Raw genomic sequence first — 18,225 nt, 5'->3', positions numbered from 1 at the left:
ATAATCAAATGCAATCTCGAGAAATTGAGGTAGTTAAAATACATGAATATATAGGAAACTTTAAGAATGCCATTCTAAAAATCAGGAATTCAGTGTACTGTGAAAATCATTCAAACACACTCATGATTGAAGCGAAGGAAGTATGCGACTATATAAGTGTTGACATAGGTGAGAGATATTCATTTACAAAGCAATTAATTGTTGCTAAATTGCTGCTGTAACAAGGAGAAGTTTGTTATTTTTCGTACGAAAATGCCCATGGAAGAGGTACGGGAGACTACTGAGGCATATCCCATGATTGAAAGAGAAAAACTTCTTACGGAATTACAAGTTTTCTATAGCAGACATGATCTACACAATTATTGGAAATTAACTGACTCGCTGAAATTTATCTCAGAAAATAATCTAGCTGAAGTTCTTGGTGAACTTACAAACCTCATAAAAGTTCTTTTGACCATTCCGATTCTTCATCAGAGCCCGAACGTTGTCATTCGACATTAAACAGAATAAAAACATTTTTAAGGAGCACTATGAATCAGGAAAGGCTAAATGCTCAAGCAATGCTTTCAATAGAGAAAAGCTTGGTCAACAGTGCACCAAACTTGAATAAAAAAGTTATTAATCTATTTTCAACAAATAAAAACCGAAGAATGGATTTTGTTTTTAAATAAAAGTTCAAGTCTGTTAATGGTAAATGTCTAGTTAATGTTTTGTAGTATTTTTAACTTGCTTATTATTATTACTATGTATGTCTACATGTCTTATAACCAAAGCAATTTAATGTAACTTTAAGACTCAGCACCCCCAAACATCAGAGTCACGAGCCGCCACTGCTTGTCAAATATCGTCTTTAAGTTTAGCAGAAACTGAAAGCTTCTTAGAGGACAGAGAAATCAACAAAGGTGTATGTCCACATTTGTCGCCACTTGACTTTTTTATATGTAGGAAGGTGCATGGAATACGATTAGCACCATAGGCGAAATGAAAACAAACCTTCGCTAGAAAACTTAACCAATTAAAGATAACACATTTATAGCGGACGTTTATAAATGTGAAGCCTCGGATGAAACTCTGCCCAGACATCGATGTCTACCATTTCCAGCATTTTTGTAATTGGGCAGATTTTCGCTACTAATTTTCATCTCATTAATGAAATTTATTAGCAAAATTATTGGTCCTGCAGTGAGAGGATAATCAGTTATCACTGCGCGTGGCGCGTATATGACTGACTGCGAGGTATCAACATATTGCATCTGAAATCGAGTGTATTCTATGATCGATTTGCTAGTTTGTTGGATCAGATGCTTCAGAATAATAACAAATTTAATGAAGAGGTTAATTTGCGAAATCAAAATCAGTCTTTTCATATGTTCACTAAATTAAACATGGATTTTAGGACTTTAAAGCGCAATTACTTTTTCTTTTTTTTTTTTTTTTTTTGCGAATGAACACGAAATTTGTCGTTAGCACTGAGACTGAAGAATAAACTCCGGCTTTTCATTGAGAATTATATCCGAAGTATTGTCTCTAGTAAGAATGTCCGCAAATCATTAAAAACTTTTTTGGTAATCTTTTGAATATATCAAACGAAATTTGAATTTTTATGAGTTTAGAATCAGCTGCAGGCAAGCTAATTTTCATTATATATGCCTTGCGCATTATTCGTGTAGAAGTATTAGAGAAATGCTCATCGATAAAAAAAGTGAAGAAATCTATGAAAATATCGTTTACATCAGAGAGTGTGGCGCTGTCGCTATTCCATGTCATGTGACTAGCGTCTGTCACTTGCTGGAGAGATCTCCTCCTTTCCGAACTGCCGAGAAACGCAGAAAGGGATGGTTTAACGTGTGTTCACATCACCGATTGCTTGTAGCACGTTTTTACGCTGCCAGTGGATACTTCGATGTCGTGCCGTGTAGTGCTGGGGTGCATCTGGTTGTTCAGATATCATTGCGATGATTGAAGTGTACTTGTTAACCGCTTGGGTTTCTCCAAGTATAGTAACAGTAGAAGACGTAAGAATTTATTTAGATGTTATGAATTATATGCAACCATGATAGAGATCACTGTTGGTTGGTTGTATCATGTGATACTACCGGTTATGTTGAAGAGTTCAAGCTGATTTCGGCGAAGTATTAAGGACAGGAGCTAATACGCGGAACGGTACGTTCTCAGCTATGTTTGTAACATGAAGGAATGGAATATACACTTGTAACGATAACTACAATGCTGTGGAGGTGAGCATAGAGAATATGGAGAAGAAGAATACAAAGAAAGAGGAAGTTTCAAGGATACCTCGCCGACAACCTCAACGCACAATTCACGAAGCCATCCAGGTATGTTGAAATTTCGGTGTACACTAAAAAACACCTTTAGCAGTTTTATTCAGGGTTACAATATTACAAATTAAATTCAGAATGGATCATGGGAGTGCTGTATGAAGATCAGATCATATTAAATTCCTAAGATCATGTGTTAAGCCGAAAGGAAGAAAACTTCAAGTACAACCCCATCTTGTAGCTTTCAATAGCAGAACCGTAATCTGATATCCCCCTCATTCAGTACCGAGACACCAACGTTCAACTCTTTTGCGTGTTGATGGTGGGGATATCGTTTAATGTTTCCAGAATTATTAGAACTACTAGACTACATTTAGACTAGTCTGATAGCAGACCATTGGACTTTGCGATAATGGAACGCAATTTTAAGCTATAACAGGGAGTTCCCAACCACAAAAAAGAGTTCACCTGTTTCCCTCACGAAGCCTACGAACGGTTAGCAAATGAATACTGTATGACAGAACTTATAATAACCTTAATATACAAACATAATTATACAAACGTAATCATAATCGATAGTGGGGTCAGAATTACTATTATGGAAAGTGAGAGGCGCTAATGCACAGCGTATTAACTGTCGTTTTTCATTGCGGAACAACGGTTATTTTAAAATAGTTTAACTCCAAGAATTATGAAGGATATTTTAATTAATTACTCCCTTTTGACGAGGATCTTACAAAGTCTACGCATAGTACTAGATGTTTAAAATATCGCCCTCTGTTGAAGTGTGTGCATTTAACATACACGTACAGTGTATACAAGTATAATTGCTAGCTATGAGTATTGGTGTGATTATGTGTGCTTGATCTGTAACTAAATAACTGTGTGATTTTAATCGTTATGCATAGTATATGTCCGCTTAAATGGTTTTTTCCTTCAAATATTATTATTATTACTAGCCACAATATGGAGATTGCCATTATGCTAAATGATATTCCTCGTAATAAACTTAAATCTAAAAAAGTTAATCATAGTGCTTTAAAAAAAACTAAGTTTCTCTGTAAATAATTTGACTACATCTAGGTTGTCGTTCTGATTTAATTTAAGGGGATATTTAATATCCCTTTAGAGGATACCAGATTTAGAAGAAATGTTAGAGGAAATTGACCAGCTAATTATTTCTCAAAACATGTTTGAATTGTTCACTGGCGAAGAAGTTTGATTTTTTTCCGGTTCTCACTGGTGTATGGAAGGTGACCTTAATTAGACAATCAAATGAGAAATGAAGATGTCCTGATAAAAGTGGGCATTTTTAAAGCTATAAATGGCCATTTCTCATTAGGCACTCATGAAATTAAACGCTGAATGCGCACAGCAGTCAATATATCACAATTAATTAATTAATTAACCAATATTACAATGACAACGTGTCGTTTTTGTGATTGTAGCATTCCACACAAGAAAGGGAAAAGATGAAAAAAAAAAAAAGATAAGTAAATAAAAGCAGTCATAATTTAATTAACATCTTGCTACAATAATCCTGCATTGATCTGGGGGAATGTGAGTAGAATAACTTTGATCCTGATTTCCTTATTAGCACAATTAGCCATTTTAGTAAATTTAACTATACACGTTAAAAAATTCCCAAACATAGATGAACGTTATTTTTTTTTTATTTTTATTTATTTTTTATGAAACCTCAAACACGAAAGGTATCAAAACCTATAGTACTTAGTACTACTGTGCATGGGTTGAAGGTGAAGTATGGAGGGAGGGGGATGCCGGAAACTTAGCTCTAGAGACTAAACATGGGTTTCACCACTTCAAGCCTCCAATAAGCAAAGTGGTGGAATTTCACCGGTTGATGAAAGTCATCTACCACCTTAATTGCTTTGTAACAGTAATACAGTAAACTTTGATAAATAATTATTGATAAAAAACAATTTGGTTAATAATTCTTGATAAAAACATTATAAATAATGTTTTTACTGAGAGTACTTTTCTTTCATATAATAATAATAATCTACCTGATCGACACTGGCCACCTACATGTTCAACGTAGCGGTGCCAAACACCAGCAATCTCCAGAAAACCCACGAGGAAAAGATCAGGAAGTACACAGACCTAAAGACAAGAAGTTAAAGAAATGTAGGCTTATGGAACAAGTAATGACCATCCCGATCACTGTGTCCACCACCGACGTGGTGCCAAAAAGTCTCCATAAGAAAACCTAGAAGTGATAGGCCTCTAAGAGAATACTTACATGGGAACTCCAGAGAGCGGTGATCATTAACACCTTTAGAATAGTCAAAGAGTTCCTCGACAAGTAATATCAACCGGACACAACAACCACCCCACGCCGTAGTACCAGAACAACCCTTCGCGGGATGGGAAAAAAAAACCAAAAAAAAAAAAAAACCAAGGACACTAATTCTGAATTGTGTTTACAACAGAATCAGGAGTGCTCTCAATAAAAGGAGTGAATTTAAATTCCTGATTACAACAATAACGCCAGGAACAACAATACCAGGAATTTAAACTAACCCTGACATAATTGGACAACGGAAACTTATAGCCACTTTTTGTAGCCTTTAGTCAACAGGGGGCATTCTCAGATTCGGAATTAACTCATGTCAATATGCCAGGTAGTGTGAGGTAGCAGGAAACAAAGGAAAAATGAGAGTGATGATAGGCTACCACCAGAAGAGTACGTAGGGTGTGATGAGTCTTTATTTGCAGATGGAATGAACAAGTAAAGGGCAGTAGCAGGAAAAGTTCTGGGGAAAGAATATTCTGGACATGATCATTGAGTCATCGTGGATAATGTTGTCAATATTGGAACCCTTACCTTTGAGTGATCATATAGTGCTAAGGTGGTTGATGACAAGGGGAGTCTCAGTTGTTAAATTTAATGGTTTTAATTTCAGGAAAGAAGGCAATGACAAACCGAGATGCTACATGACTTCTGTAAATTGCGAAGGCAGCTTAAGTAAGGAGAATATAGGCAAATTAGGGAATACTTTTAAAACTGCCTTTTAACGAACGCCATTAATGCTATATACCATTAAAAATACGAGTACAGCACGAGGAGTATGCCAAGCTGGACGAATAAGGAACTAGTTTAATACAATAAAGAACAGCATGTCTAAAGAGCCAGATAAAGAGCGATGAAAAGCACTGAGGCATATAATGATTGTAAGTTGATCTGTATTAGTACCACAGAAATGCATAGCAAAGGCTGAGGGAAGCCTGCAAAGATTGAGAAGAGGTTGGCAAAGGTTGAGAAAAGGCTGGTAAAGAGGAAGGGAACGAAGAGTTGTACATGTAGGTAAATACAAAGTAGAAAGGGGCAAATCAGATTGGCCCGTTATGTAATGGTTGTTGGAGGAAGTTATTGTTAACCTAGATGATGAATTGAATGGGCACTCCACATCGATCTTTACAGATTATCTTCATGGCAAGTCTACCAACTGTTGCTATCTCCAGGGCAACCACTGTTCGACCTGTCCTTTATAACTTAAAATTTTGTGGACTCATTTTACTCTCCCCTCTCAGAGCCAGAGCTGACAATTCTAGTTGATAAACAGGAGAACTTCTTGGCTTTCCAAGCCTTTGCAACTACAATATTTCTTAGGCGGAAGACTCTTCTGCATCTGGAAGCCTTGGATTTGTAATGCGGTATGGTGTATGCCGAATTACCTAGAATTCTGTGAAATCGTGGAAGCTTGAGTCTGCTATATCCACTACAACTCCAGCTCCTTGTGCTGGCATTTCTGTTCTCCACAGCTCCTTGTGCTGGAATTCCTGCTCTCGGCAGCTCCTGGCGCTGGTATTTCTGTTCTCCACAGCTCCTTGTGCTGGAATTCCTGCTCTCGGCAGCTCCTGGCGCTGGTATTTCTGTTCTCGGCAGCTCCCAGCGTTGCTGGCTTTCCAACAGACTGTGAACAGATGCAGATCTTTCCAATGAAGTTTGGACTTTGTCTGAAATTTAATTATATGTATATTTTATTTTTTATGTAATTTTATTATTTTTCAATTTGTTCATAACAATCTTTTTTGGTCATGGCAGGTTTTTTCCCTCCCTGTACTTGGGCAAACGGGAGAGGGAGTATATAAGAGTACTGCTAAATTATGTGTAACTGACAGCGGGGTTGCCATTGGTTGACTGGGACCGCTTTAGGTAATAAATATCAATATCAATCAATCCCCTCTCAGAGCTTTCTAGATATCTCCCCTCAGATCCTCAATGAGGTCCCCTAAGTAGCGTGGATACCAAGCTCTGTATCTCACTTAATCGAAGTATTTTCTCATACATATATCACAATGTAGATTACCAGTCTTTGAACCATTCGTGAAGCTCAATGTCTTTTGTAGATAAGGTCTCCATACTTGAACAGAGTATTCCAAATGCGATTTTACAATTGCTTATAAAGTGATATTATGACCTCTCTATCTCTACAGGCTACCGTTCGATAAATTATCGAAAGGACATGATGGGCTTTTCCGCCCTTGTGGACAACACAGCTGCTATAGTATCGTCCTCCAACACCGGTGAAAAAGACCTGAGTTCGAATCTCTCACGGGATTCGAACAGATCGCCTTCATGACGAACAGATTACCTTCATATGTCTAGTTACCAAGCTTTGCAGTCCACACCGTCTAAGCGGTTTTTCATATAGACATTGATTAGCACTCCTCATGAATCCTGTTTCCCCTTTTTTGAAACCTTTCTAGAAGGTGCAGCTGTTCCAGAATACAAGGAAACCGGTCTATGCCACGCCGGGTACAAGCGGTTATCACAGCGAAAGGCGGCCCAACACGCTGTTAGGTAGTCATAACGTTTTGGCTCATGAGTGTTATGTCATTAAGGAAAAATAAGAAACAGAAGGCCCCACAATTATTTCCTGTGGGACTTTACTTGCTGCTCTGAGGAATATACATTTATGACTGCTCTCTGTTTTTTTGTCTTTTAGTCAGTCCGCGATCCAGCAAAAGATTTAGCAATCCGAATTTACTCCACTTTATATAATAGTCATTCAAAGCTTTACTTCTTTAGTAAAGCTTTCTAAATATGTTCTAAATACTTCTTTAGTGAAGCATTTAGAACATATTCGAATCACAGATATGATCATTAGATGGGATAAAGGATGACTGTATGAAAACAAACTAAAAACAAACAAACAACAACAAAACCATTTTCATGTTAGGAGTTGGCTGATCCGAAACTCATGCACACCATATATCGTATAGCATGTATTATTCGCTTGGTTTACCTGTTTTCCGGACGAAAATCCCGAGTTTCTGGAAGATAAGACCATGCAGATCTCGCCCTAGAGCGACTAATTGGCCAAGTCAAGGTAAAAATGCTGATAAAATTTTCTTTCATTGATATGGAATCCGAACCCTGGACTTTTTTACAATACTCAGAAGTACACTGGTGTGCAAAACTTAAGGACCAACTCTAAAGGTTATAACCACAAAATCTTTACTTAAGGTACTCTTTACTGATGAGAGTAGATTCACTCTCAGCAGCAATTATGGACGTCAGCTAATCTGGCGAGAGGTTGGCACACGGTATCACTCCGCAAACATCACTGAAAGGGATCGATATGGCGGTCGAGGTGTTCTCGTCTGGGGAGGCGTTATCTTGGATGGACGTACACAACTGCAGATACTGGAAGACGGTACTGAAACCGGTGCACGCTACAGTACTGAGGTAATCCTTCCCCATGTGCGTCTATTCCGAAGTGCCATTGGCACCGAGTTCGTGTTTATGGATGATAACGCCACACCCCATTGCACTGCAGCTGTGATATGCTTTTGGAAAGTGAGGACATTGTTCGTATGGATTGGCCCGCCCGTTCCATCGAGCTAAATCTCATCGAACACATATGGGACGCTCTACGCTCTGGAGAGACGCCTAGCGGCACGTCCACACCCACCAGAAAATGTTCACCAGCTGAAGATGGCGCTGACAGAGGAATGGACGACGTTACCGCAAGAACTTAACAACAACATTGTTCTAAGTATAGACAGGCGGTGCAAAGCCTGCATCGACATTAGGGGTGGCCATACCTCCTACTGAGAACCACCTCTTCCCTTTGTTCCAACTTTGGCAGTGATGCATCTGTATCATGGCAGCCAGTGCTATGTTGCCATTTTTGAATAAAGTCCCTCTGTACCGTTTTGTTTCCGTTGTTGTGTCGGTGTTATTTCCTTCATCATTTCTGTACCTAACGAGGTTTCTTTGGTATGCTTTTCCCATACCCAGGCCACTCCTGTGGGAAGCTACAGGTGAAAACCTGACTGTTCCTTAAATTTTGCACACCATTATATTAACCTTGTCCCAATATCTTTTTTTTTTTTTTTTTTTTTTTCAATTTGTTCACATCATGCCAGTGTGGAAATGATATTTTATTTGATGCAATAGAGAAATCGAATAGAATATAACAATACTGTAATTTCCCGTAGTTAGTTTTCTTATATAAAACGTGATAGTTGTATTAATAGTAGTAGTAGTAGTTGGATTTTAAGAGCATCGATGACTAAGGACGTATTGCGCCGTGTATACTGTATGTAAATTGTATTTTGAGGTCGATTTTTTGTTTTGGTGGACGAAAAACCATGCTACCTTCACCTGAGACTGACTTACTCAGCCATAAAATGCCTCAAAAATTTTCTCCAGTTTTGGACACAGTGTGGAAAATGGCAATCGCATAGACAGTGCTACTTGCAAGGGCTCTGGATGCGTGACAGGAGGAAAAATGTAATCAATTGTGATGCTTTCGAATGGGCTAGAAGTAAGGTCTCTCAGGAATTACCAATTGGAATGCTACGGTTTCTGATTTTCTTAAATGATATTGACGAAAGGCTTGAATACTCAAGCCTTTTCATGATCAATTTGCAACTGATCAATTTGCAACAGATGATCAATTTGCAACTGATGCGAGGATTGGAATAGTGATTACTGGCGAGCATCAAGCAACGCTCCTTCAAGCTACTTAGATAGGCTTCAAAGATGGAAAGATAAGTGAGAATTATGTTTTAACGTTACAAAAGGGAAGGTGGACGGTATTGTCACCGTCCTCCACACACCGGATGAAAAAAGCCCGGGTTCGAATCCCGTCGATGACGCGAGGAACTCTAATGGGCTTTTTTCACTCCTTTGCTGTGTTAGTCGGTCTCAGGCGTAGATAGCAAGGTTTCCCCCTCCCCCGGCAATTCGGGTTTTTCGTCCAGCAAAACAGGTAAATCGACCAGAGAACGCACGCAATTTACAGACATAATACACAATGCCCGGCAGATGAATTTAATTATTCGGGTGGCCTTAAAATAATAGTTTGGTCGTTTGTTATCTAGTTAGATATACTATCTAGCATATATCTAGCATTGAACTTAATGCGATTAAACGTTTAAAATATTTAAAAATATTTTTCCCCAATTTGTATAAATCTTGGCTTTCGTAATATGCTTTATGTACGACACAACGCTTTACTGTCAGTGAATAATAGTGTGACGATGCTTACGCACTAGTGCTGCAACACTTCAGACGAAAAATGACCAAAGACAGAGACAACCAACGGACAGTTGCATGTATCTCAGTCTGTTTCCGATTATTTGCGGGAAAAGTCACATATTCTCTATGATTCAGATTTGGTACCTCTATTGGCTTTTCCAGAACTGAAGAAAGATCTCAAGAGCAGATGAATTACATAGACTGAAACATGCATGGAAGTTGTAGATGTTATTATAAATAATAGTTTGGACCCATTCCACTCATAAGTTGAGTGATAGGATTGCATTCCAAGGTGGATACTTCGAAAAGAAACACGTTAAATTCGACAATTAAAAATATATTATGCTTGCGAGTGCACTTATGTAATTATTTTCTCAACAGCCCTCGTAGATTTTAGAATAATTGTAAACTCAGTGACTTGTTTCTTGCATGGAACCGCTGAAGGTTTTGAAAATCGGACCTGGAAAATTCTCTTGACGCTTTCGGATTTCAAGATATTTACATTGGAGGAAATTTCTTTTAGCTTTGGTAGGCTTACTTTCCTACCTGAATAATTTTACTTCGATTGTATAGTGATGTGTCCGGATTTTTGGCTTGTAATAGTGCGGAAAGTTTTTGTCACAACATTGAAATCTATATCATGAACTTATGGCAACTTCTAGTCCCAGTTTACTTCTTTCTAATTAGCTCCAGATCGTTGAAATTTATTGGAATAAAACTTGTTCATCTGGAGCATCATCATCCACATGATTATAATGCGTTATTGATTAAGTTTACTGATTAAGGGCTAAAGGAGCTACAGTAGTAGCTCCTTTAGCCCCTTTATGATCAAAGTAATAGGGAAACTTTTACTTCTATATGATGATTATGTGATGGTGCTTGATGAATCCCCGGAGAACAGCGTTAGTCCCCTCTCTTTTACAAAATCCTGATTCCCTGGAACACTGTTTTAGCACTCCTTCCTCTTTAGAAAATTTGGCGACCACTACTGCATTTTTTTACTGCATATAGTAGTAAATTATTTACTTTTGCTATACCCTAGGAATGGCTGTAGCACTTCATAGTGTTGTAGTAATAGCAAATTTTCCTTAAAAGACTTTTTAACTTATTTTAGTATTCATGGATATGATGAAAGGAAGGGGAAATTCAGAAATAAGGGCCATTTTCATGTGATCTTTTTTCTGCCTCCTTATGATCGCTTGTTACTTCGCTCGGCAGGCAAGTCTGACTGCTGTTATTCTTGGCGTTCGTGAAGGCATCGATCGATTTGGGGCTGTAGGATATTTCCTTCTTTACATTCTGTTGGGTTGTTTTCCAAGAAACAGCTAGATCAGGAGTCTCTAGCAATTATAGGCAACAGGAATATCGATACATCGGGAAATGCTGCCAAAATATCATTGTTGATTTTTTTTTACAGTATAATTCATTAACACAGTACAAATTTTGGTACATTGTAAACAGCTGCTGATCTAAATTCATTTCATAAAATACATTTATCTTGTCTGCTTTAGTACTAAAAGTAATATTGTGGTATGACCTTAGTAGAAACAGTACATAAAGATCGAAATAAGTAAAAAAAAAATTTAAGCGAGTTTAAATGGATGAATTATATGCCACATATTCAGAATGTCATAATGTGCCATCACATTTTATTACCAGTGCATAAAGACTACTGGAAACATTTTGCATTCTTCACATATCGTTAGAGGTAATGAACGCTTTTCACAACTAAAAATATATAGTTCCTTAACTGTCGTATTACTTTCCTGTGTGTTTTCGGATGAAAGCACTGCTAGACCTTCTTTCTTCTTCTGTCATTCTTCTGTAACGTTGAAAATATGGATTAGCATGTATATATGATATCAGTCTTAGAATTCAGTTCTCCCTTCATATATTTTTAATTGTGAATTCTGATGTCCGATTGTTTGATCTTTAAGCAAAACTGTTGGATGTGCAAATGAAATTTGTCAAAGATTTCAACAGATTTTCGATGCATACAGAAGGTGTTGAGACAACCATTGTATTTTATCTGTGTACCAACTTTGGTACACAGATAAATAAAATAAATAAATAAAATAAAAGGAGTAAACAGGTTTTTCTTAATGACATGCTGAAAAATATTCATATTACTTATGAATTACTTATTTTTATATTACGTCATATTACTTTATATTGTCTTCATATTACTTATATTACTTATTGTCTTCTTTCTTATTACCGAAACCTTAATAATTGTTTTTTGATATTTTACATATCAAGATAGTTTTATTTTTGCATTTGAATGCTAAAGTGTTCACAGAGAGAGAGAGAGAGAGGGAGAGGGTACACGCGTAACTTTAATATTGCAAGTATGTATAAAGGCAAGGCGTTCAAGGAGGTGGCAGATGTTAGCCGTAAGGAGATATCGATCCGTATTTTACTTACAGTTTTCTTTTCTCGGAATACTTGATCGTTCTTTGGGGGTTTATTTTAATATTTAAGTTGATATTGGATGTAATGTTTTATTGGCGGAACTCAGTTCTGACAAAACCTATTTGTAAATTTCAACATATAATTCCTACACAGTTTTCATTTGTATAATTGTAAGTGGTGGAACACTGAACTAGCCTTCTTGTTCTTTGAAGGGGAACATAGTTTCTTAGAAAATAAGTATACAGGTACTTATTTTCAAAATATTGAGTAAATATATAGGTTCTTCCCCACTTGAAAACAGTAGTCGTGCACCTATAAATACTAGGATTTTCCTCATTCAGAAATCCTAGGAGTTGGGACGGTATCTCTGAAAGCAGCACTTCTTAAGTGTAAGATGTGTTACGTAAAATTTTCATTATGTAAATGTTGATATTTTCAAAATATAATTGCACGTTTCTGAAGATCACGAGTGGTAAGTTTTAAAAAGATTATGGGACAGGTTGCTGATTTTCAAGATATTTTTGTATCTACAAGATTACTACAAAGGTGTGCAAAACTTAAGGGCCAACACTATTTCTAAAGGTTACAACTACAAAATCTTTACTTAAGGTATTCTTTACTGATGAGAGTAGATTCACTCTCAGCAGCAATTATGGACGTCAGCTAATCTGGCGAGAGGTTGGCACACGGTATCACCCCGCAAACATCACTGAAAGGGATTGATATGGCGGGCGAGGTGTGCTCGTCTGGGGAGGCGTTATCTTGGATGAACGTACACAACTCCAGATACTGGAAGGCGGTACAGTAACCGGTGCACGCTACTGTACTGAGATAATCCTTCCTCATGTGCGTCTGTTCCGAGGTGCCATTGGCCCCGAGTTCGTGTTTATGGATGATAACGCCACATCACATCGCACTGCAGCTGTTGATATGCTTTTGGAAAGTGAGGGCATTGTTCGTATGGATTGGCCTGCCGTTGCACGATCTAAATTCCATCGAACGCATATGGGACGCTGTACGCTCTGGGGAGACGCCAGCACGGCACGTCCACACCCACCAGAAAATGTTCACCAGCTGAAGGTGGCGCTGACAGAGGAATGGACGATGTTACTGCAAGAACTTAACAACATTGTTCTAAGTATGGACAGGTGGTACAAAGCCTGCATCGACATTAGGAGTGGCCATATCTCCTACTGAGGACCACCTCTTCCCTTTGTTCCATCTTTGGCAGTGATGCATCTGTATCATGGCAGCCAGTTCTACGTTGCCATTTTTGAATAAAGTCCCTCTGTACCGTTTTGTTTCCGTTGTTGTGTCAATGTTGTTTCCTTCATCATTTCTGTACCTCACGAAGTTCCTTTGGTATGCTTTTTCCATATCCAGGCCACTCCTATGAGAAACTACAGGTGAAAACCTGATTGCTCCTTAAATTTTGCACACCAGTGCATTTATTATAAAATGCCAAATAAAATATTAACAGTTCCAGAGCAAGCTGCCTTGTACTGTTTCGTTGTCTCATAATTTCATCATAGTAGGAAGGCCTTAGTGTAAAACAGCTATAGCCAAGGTAATTGTATTTAAATAAGCAACTGTTGTCATCAGTTGATATCTAGACAGAAAAAGAGACAGAGTACAGAGAGTCGAGCTGTTTATGCTACCACTGAAATCGGCCCTGTGATGCCATCGCTGTTCATCTACGCCGTGTGAAACCGAGTCGAATTTATCACTGGGCACGCATAAAAAGGACCCCAGTTCAGATGGGTACCTCGAACTCTAAACAAGAAACGTCCCTCTACATATTTTAGTCGCGTTCACATATATATGTGCTAAGCGTTTATTGTCTTCATCATGTGTGTGTGTGTGTGTGTGTGTCCGCATGTAACAGAGAGACTCCCAGTGGACGGATTTTCTTGAAATTTTGTATTTGGGCTTGTTAAAAATATTTGTCGAGTTAAAACTGTTTGCCAAATTCATTACATTCAAGTAAGAATCGAGTAATTGCGTTCGAGTAGAAATCAGGCAATTATTATTTTTTCAATACAATTTGTATGGAAAAAATAAATTCATATAGATAAAAAAATGTTTCAGGGTGGTATTCAATGCAGAAACAGGTTTTTCGACCAACAAACAGTGAAATCCACCACAGAATACACTCAATTAATAGACATAATATATTGCTAAAAAGGGTTTAGGGCTGAAAGCCCTAGAGTTCGGGAAGTTTACTAGACGAACAAGTTAGTGCAAAGCATCATTTTAGTTCGAAGTAAATCACCGACGTAGGTGAAATTGGCATCGTTTTTGTTACATCTCATATTGTGAACGCCTTCACAACGAGTTGCCTGTTATTGCACACCATGGGTAGTGGTATCCGCCTAGAATGAGTAATATTAGTATTCTCTACTGGGGAAGCGTTGTTTATTCGAGGTATTGCAATAACATGCAATTCGTGAATGCGTTCGCAATATGAGATGTAACGAAAACGATGCCTATTTCGGAGAGTTACTACGAACTAAAATGATGCTTTGCACTACTTGTTCATATAGACATAAAATATGTACACGAGACGGCATAATATGATCAAAGTCGCTAATGCACCTTCAAACAGCAGCAACCTGAACTAATTCAACTCTGTGTAGACCTATGTACTCAACTTATTTTATTATTTATTCCAGAAGGTAAAGCGAATATTAGTATTAATAGTGGCAAATGATGCAAGAAAGCAAGCATATATAAGATCAACGAAAAAATCGCGTGTGTATCCTGTACGCACGCGATTTTTTCGTTGATCTTATATATGCTTTGTAGCATCATCGGCTTAAGATGATGCTACAAAGTCAGCTTCATCTTAAGCCGAGGTGGTTATTTTATGTGAAAACATCTTTGACGAAAATCAAAACCGTTTAAATTTTTAAAATTGAACAGTTAGAACCAAAGTTATGAACGATGTAATGTTTTATGCTCACGCCCGCTGTTTACTCTACCGAATCAACGTTAGTGACTGAGTTAGCGTCATTTAGGAAGAAAAGTAACCTGAGAACGAAAGAGAAAACCAAGTTTTTACATGCAGAGGAAGCAATATTTGTTATGTGCTTTTGCCAAGAGAGATTAGAAGTCAGAGTAATCCCTAATGGAGATACTGTATAGTGTTCACTGTAATGCGGCTTGGGGGTTCCCCCAACTCTGCAATAGAGATATCCCTAATAGAGATATGTGATCTTGTCAAGAAATCTGAGGGTCGTCGAAGATAAGCATAGGAGCAGAAGACTCCTTCCTTTTTGCCAGATAGTAATAATATTCACCATATAGTGCAAGGAAGACACAGGCTTTTGCTGCACTGGCAAAAAATAAAAAATAAAAAATAATAAATAAAGAAAGAAATCAAGTATATATAAGAAAATACAATTCAAATTATATGCTTCCCTCCTTATACAGGTAACTATTCGGTGATCTTCGAATTTATTCAAACTGTCAGCCTCAACTACCAGCGAGAGCAACTTGTTCCAACAATCAACGACTCGCTGCAGTAAGAAAACTTTCTACAATTTAATCTAAACCTCAACTCCTGTAATTTGAATTTATGGCCCCTAGTTCTGGAATTCTTTATAACAGTGAGAATTTCTTCATTCAGTTTACTAATCCCTCTCAGAGCCTTAGAAACCTCTATCAGGTCACCTCTGAGATGCCTGGTTGCCAAGCTCTGTAGCTCAAATAATCGGAGTCTTTCCTCATACGGTCATCCTGCCAATATCAGCATTAGAGTTGCCCGTCTTCGGACACTTTCAAGAAGAGCTTGATATCTTTTTTCACATCAGATACCAGACAGGACCGAGTTTTAAAAGGATTGAAATTAACAAAGTTAACTTGGAGATCAGCATTTAAGAAATTGTTAGTGGATATTCAAGAAGTTGAAGCTGTTTGTGCAGGGTAAGATTTCTTAAACTGAAAGATGGATGCAATGTGATATTGTATATTAATATATAAGAGGAAAACAGTGGGAGAAAAACTCACCTTGGGGTTGTTGCTCTTTGAGCAGGATCATCAGCAACTAAGACCATATTGCTCCGTGTATATTGTCTGTAAATTGCTGTGTTCCGTGGTCGATTTTCTGTTTTTCTGGACGAAAAACGCGAGTTTCACGCTCTCCTGCCTGAGAACAGGATTATATATAATTTGCGAAAAAGGCCCACAAAAATTCCGCACGTCATCAAAGGGACTCGAACTCAGGTTCTTTTCTACCCGGTGTGGGAAGGACGGCAAATCTACCAACTGTGCTACTCAAGAGCGAACCTTGGGGAACACGAACATTAGTGAAGAATTTAGACGACAGAGATCCTTCTATCATCACCCTCAGCTGTCATAGAGAAAACCGGATACCCAATTAAAAAAAATATTTAGCAAACCATAAGATGGAAGCTCATTTAGAAGACCTTTATCAAACATGATCAAAACCTTTGAAATGTCAAGAGCAACTGCACGAGTTTCACCCACCTTTTCCATTGATTTTGTCCTTAGATTGATAACATAACGCAGTATATCAGCAGTGAATCGACACTGACAGAATACATACTGGCGTTCATTGATCAGATGGAAGGTTTCTAGATAGGTTATGTGTCGGCGGTTAATAGATTTCTCCATTACTTTAGAAAGAGTTCCTTCTCTCTCTCTCTCTCTCTCTCTCTCTCTCTCTCTCTCTCTCTCTCTCTCTCTCTCTCTCTCTCTCTCTCTCAGGGTAACTCGGAATTTTTTTTTTCCTGGTGCAGCAAAATCCTCAGGCTTCCTTGCACCATATGGCTGATAATGATAATGATAAAGTAAGTGTAACGATACAGTAATTTTATGGGAGGGTATGAGGAAATTTCTAAGCAGAAGAAGTAGAAGAAGAAAGTATAGAAGAGGAGTTAAGATCAGGAGCAGAGGTTTTGAGAACAAGTGAAGAAATGCCATCAGTATCTGGCGCTTTCTTGGCATCAAGATCTTTAAAAATTCTTCTGACATCCTTCTGACGAAAAACCATAGGAGGCATTGAATGGACTAGGATTGGTGGAAGGTGGTTTACCAATATAATCAATACATCAGTTAGAAGAAAAGTAGGATGCTACAAAGTCAGCTTCATCTTAAGCCGAGGCGGCAATAGAACCATCCAGTTTTGACAGAGGTGGGAATAGAGATGGGCAATGGATGCGGAGACCAGAATGTTCGGTTATCATTTGGAAAAGAAACAAGTTTTCTACTCTTAACCTGTTTACAATATAGTTTGGACTCATTAATAACTGCTTTGCAATTGTTGCGAGCTTTGGTATAGGAAGAAAATGAAGAATTTGGAGATTTGGAATAAACAATCCTAACCATACAGCCAACACTCTGTGTCTTTTTTCTCAGAGCCCTTCCAAGTACACGGTCAAAGTGAGTGTTACTTAGGCACTTCAGATCGCAACTTGGTAATGGTCTCTTCTCCAATGGAGCCTTTCCTTTCGTGGCCATTCTCAACCTCAACTTGTTTGGCATTACAAGAATTACAAGAATGCAAAATGGGATGATCTGCTAGATTTCTTTTCTTTTCTTCTTTTCCTTGGCTGTATTACTGTTTTAAATCTTCTAATGTCAACGTCTACTCAAATGATGTCAGTGAAATTATTCTTGTAGGGATGAAATCCTTTATTCTACACGCCTTAAAATCTCGTTCTTTATATGAACCTTGGTTTTCCAATAAATGTGCTAAGGCTTTTCGAGATAAAAATGTTGCATATCGCAATTACTAATGACCGCGCAACTACTAATGACTTTTGCAACCTCGACCAGCTGGGTCCGTGTGACCAGAAAACGGACGCCAGCTGGAGTTGTGAGCATTAAAATCATCAAGGAAAATTACCTCACTGTTAGAAATGTTGGACTGGAGAAAGTCAGTTTCAAAGAGGGGAAGTCAAAAGTTCCAATTGATTAGTGGAGTTGGGAGAGACAACAGAAGAATTTGACCGAATGGGGTAGAGAGATTTTACTCCAGAGAAGATCGAAAAGAGA

General features: G+C 38.0%; 1 protein-coding gene across 1 annotated transcript in view; it reads left to right on the top strand.

The window, feature by feature from the left end:
- The first annotated feature begins 2,252 nt into the window (after nucleotides 1-2,252).
- The window catches only part of LOC150075004 (uncharacterized), a 1,344,778-nt gene continuing 1,328,805 nt past the window's right edge, over nucleotides 2,253-18,225 (top strand). Inside the window, exon 1 of the mRNA XM_090389033.1 lies at nucleotides 2,253-2,336. Coding sequence (XP_090245159.1) covers nucleotides 2,253-2,336 — 84 coding nt within the window. The remainder of the gene's footprint in view (nucleotides 2,337-18,225) is intronic.

The sequence above is a fragment of the Mastigoproctus giganteus genome, chromosome 14, assembly GCF_048544385.1.
Source record: "Mastigoproctus giganteus isolate SK-2022 chromosome 14, ASM4854438v1, whole genome shotgun sequence".
Classification (NCBI taxonomy): domain Eukaryota; kingdom Metazoa; phylum Arthropoda; class Arachnida; order Uropygi; family Thelyphonidae; genus Mastigoproctus; species Mastigoproctus giganteus.
Note: the sequence above shows the minus strand (reverse complement) of the source record. Positions and strands in the feature narration are given on the sequence as shown.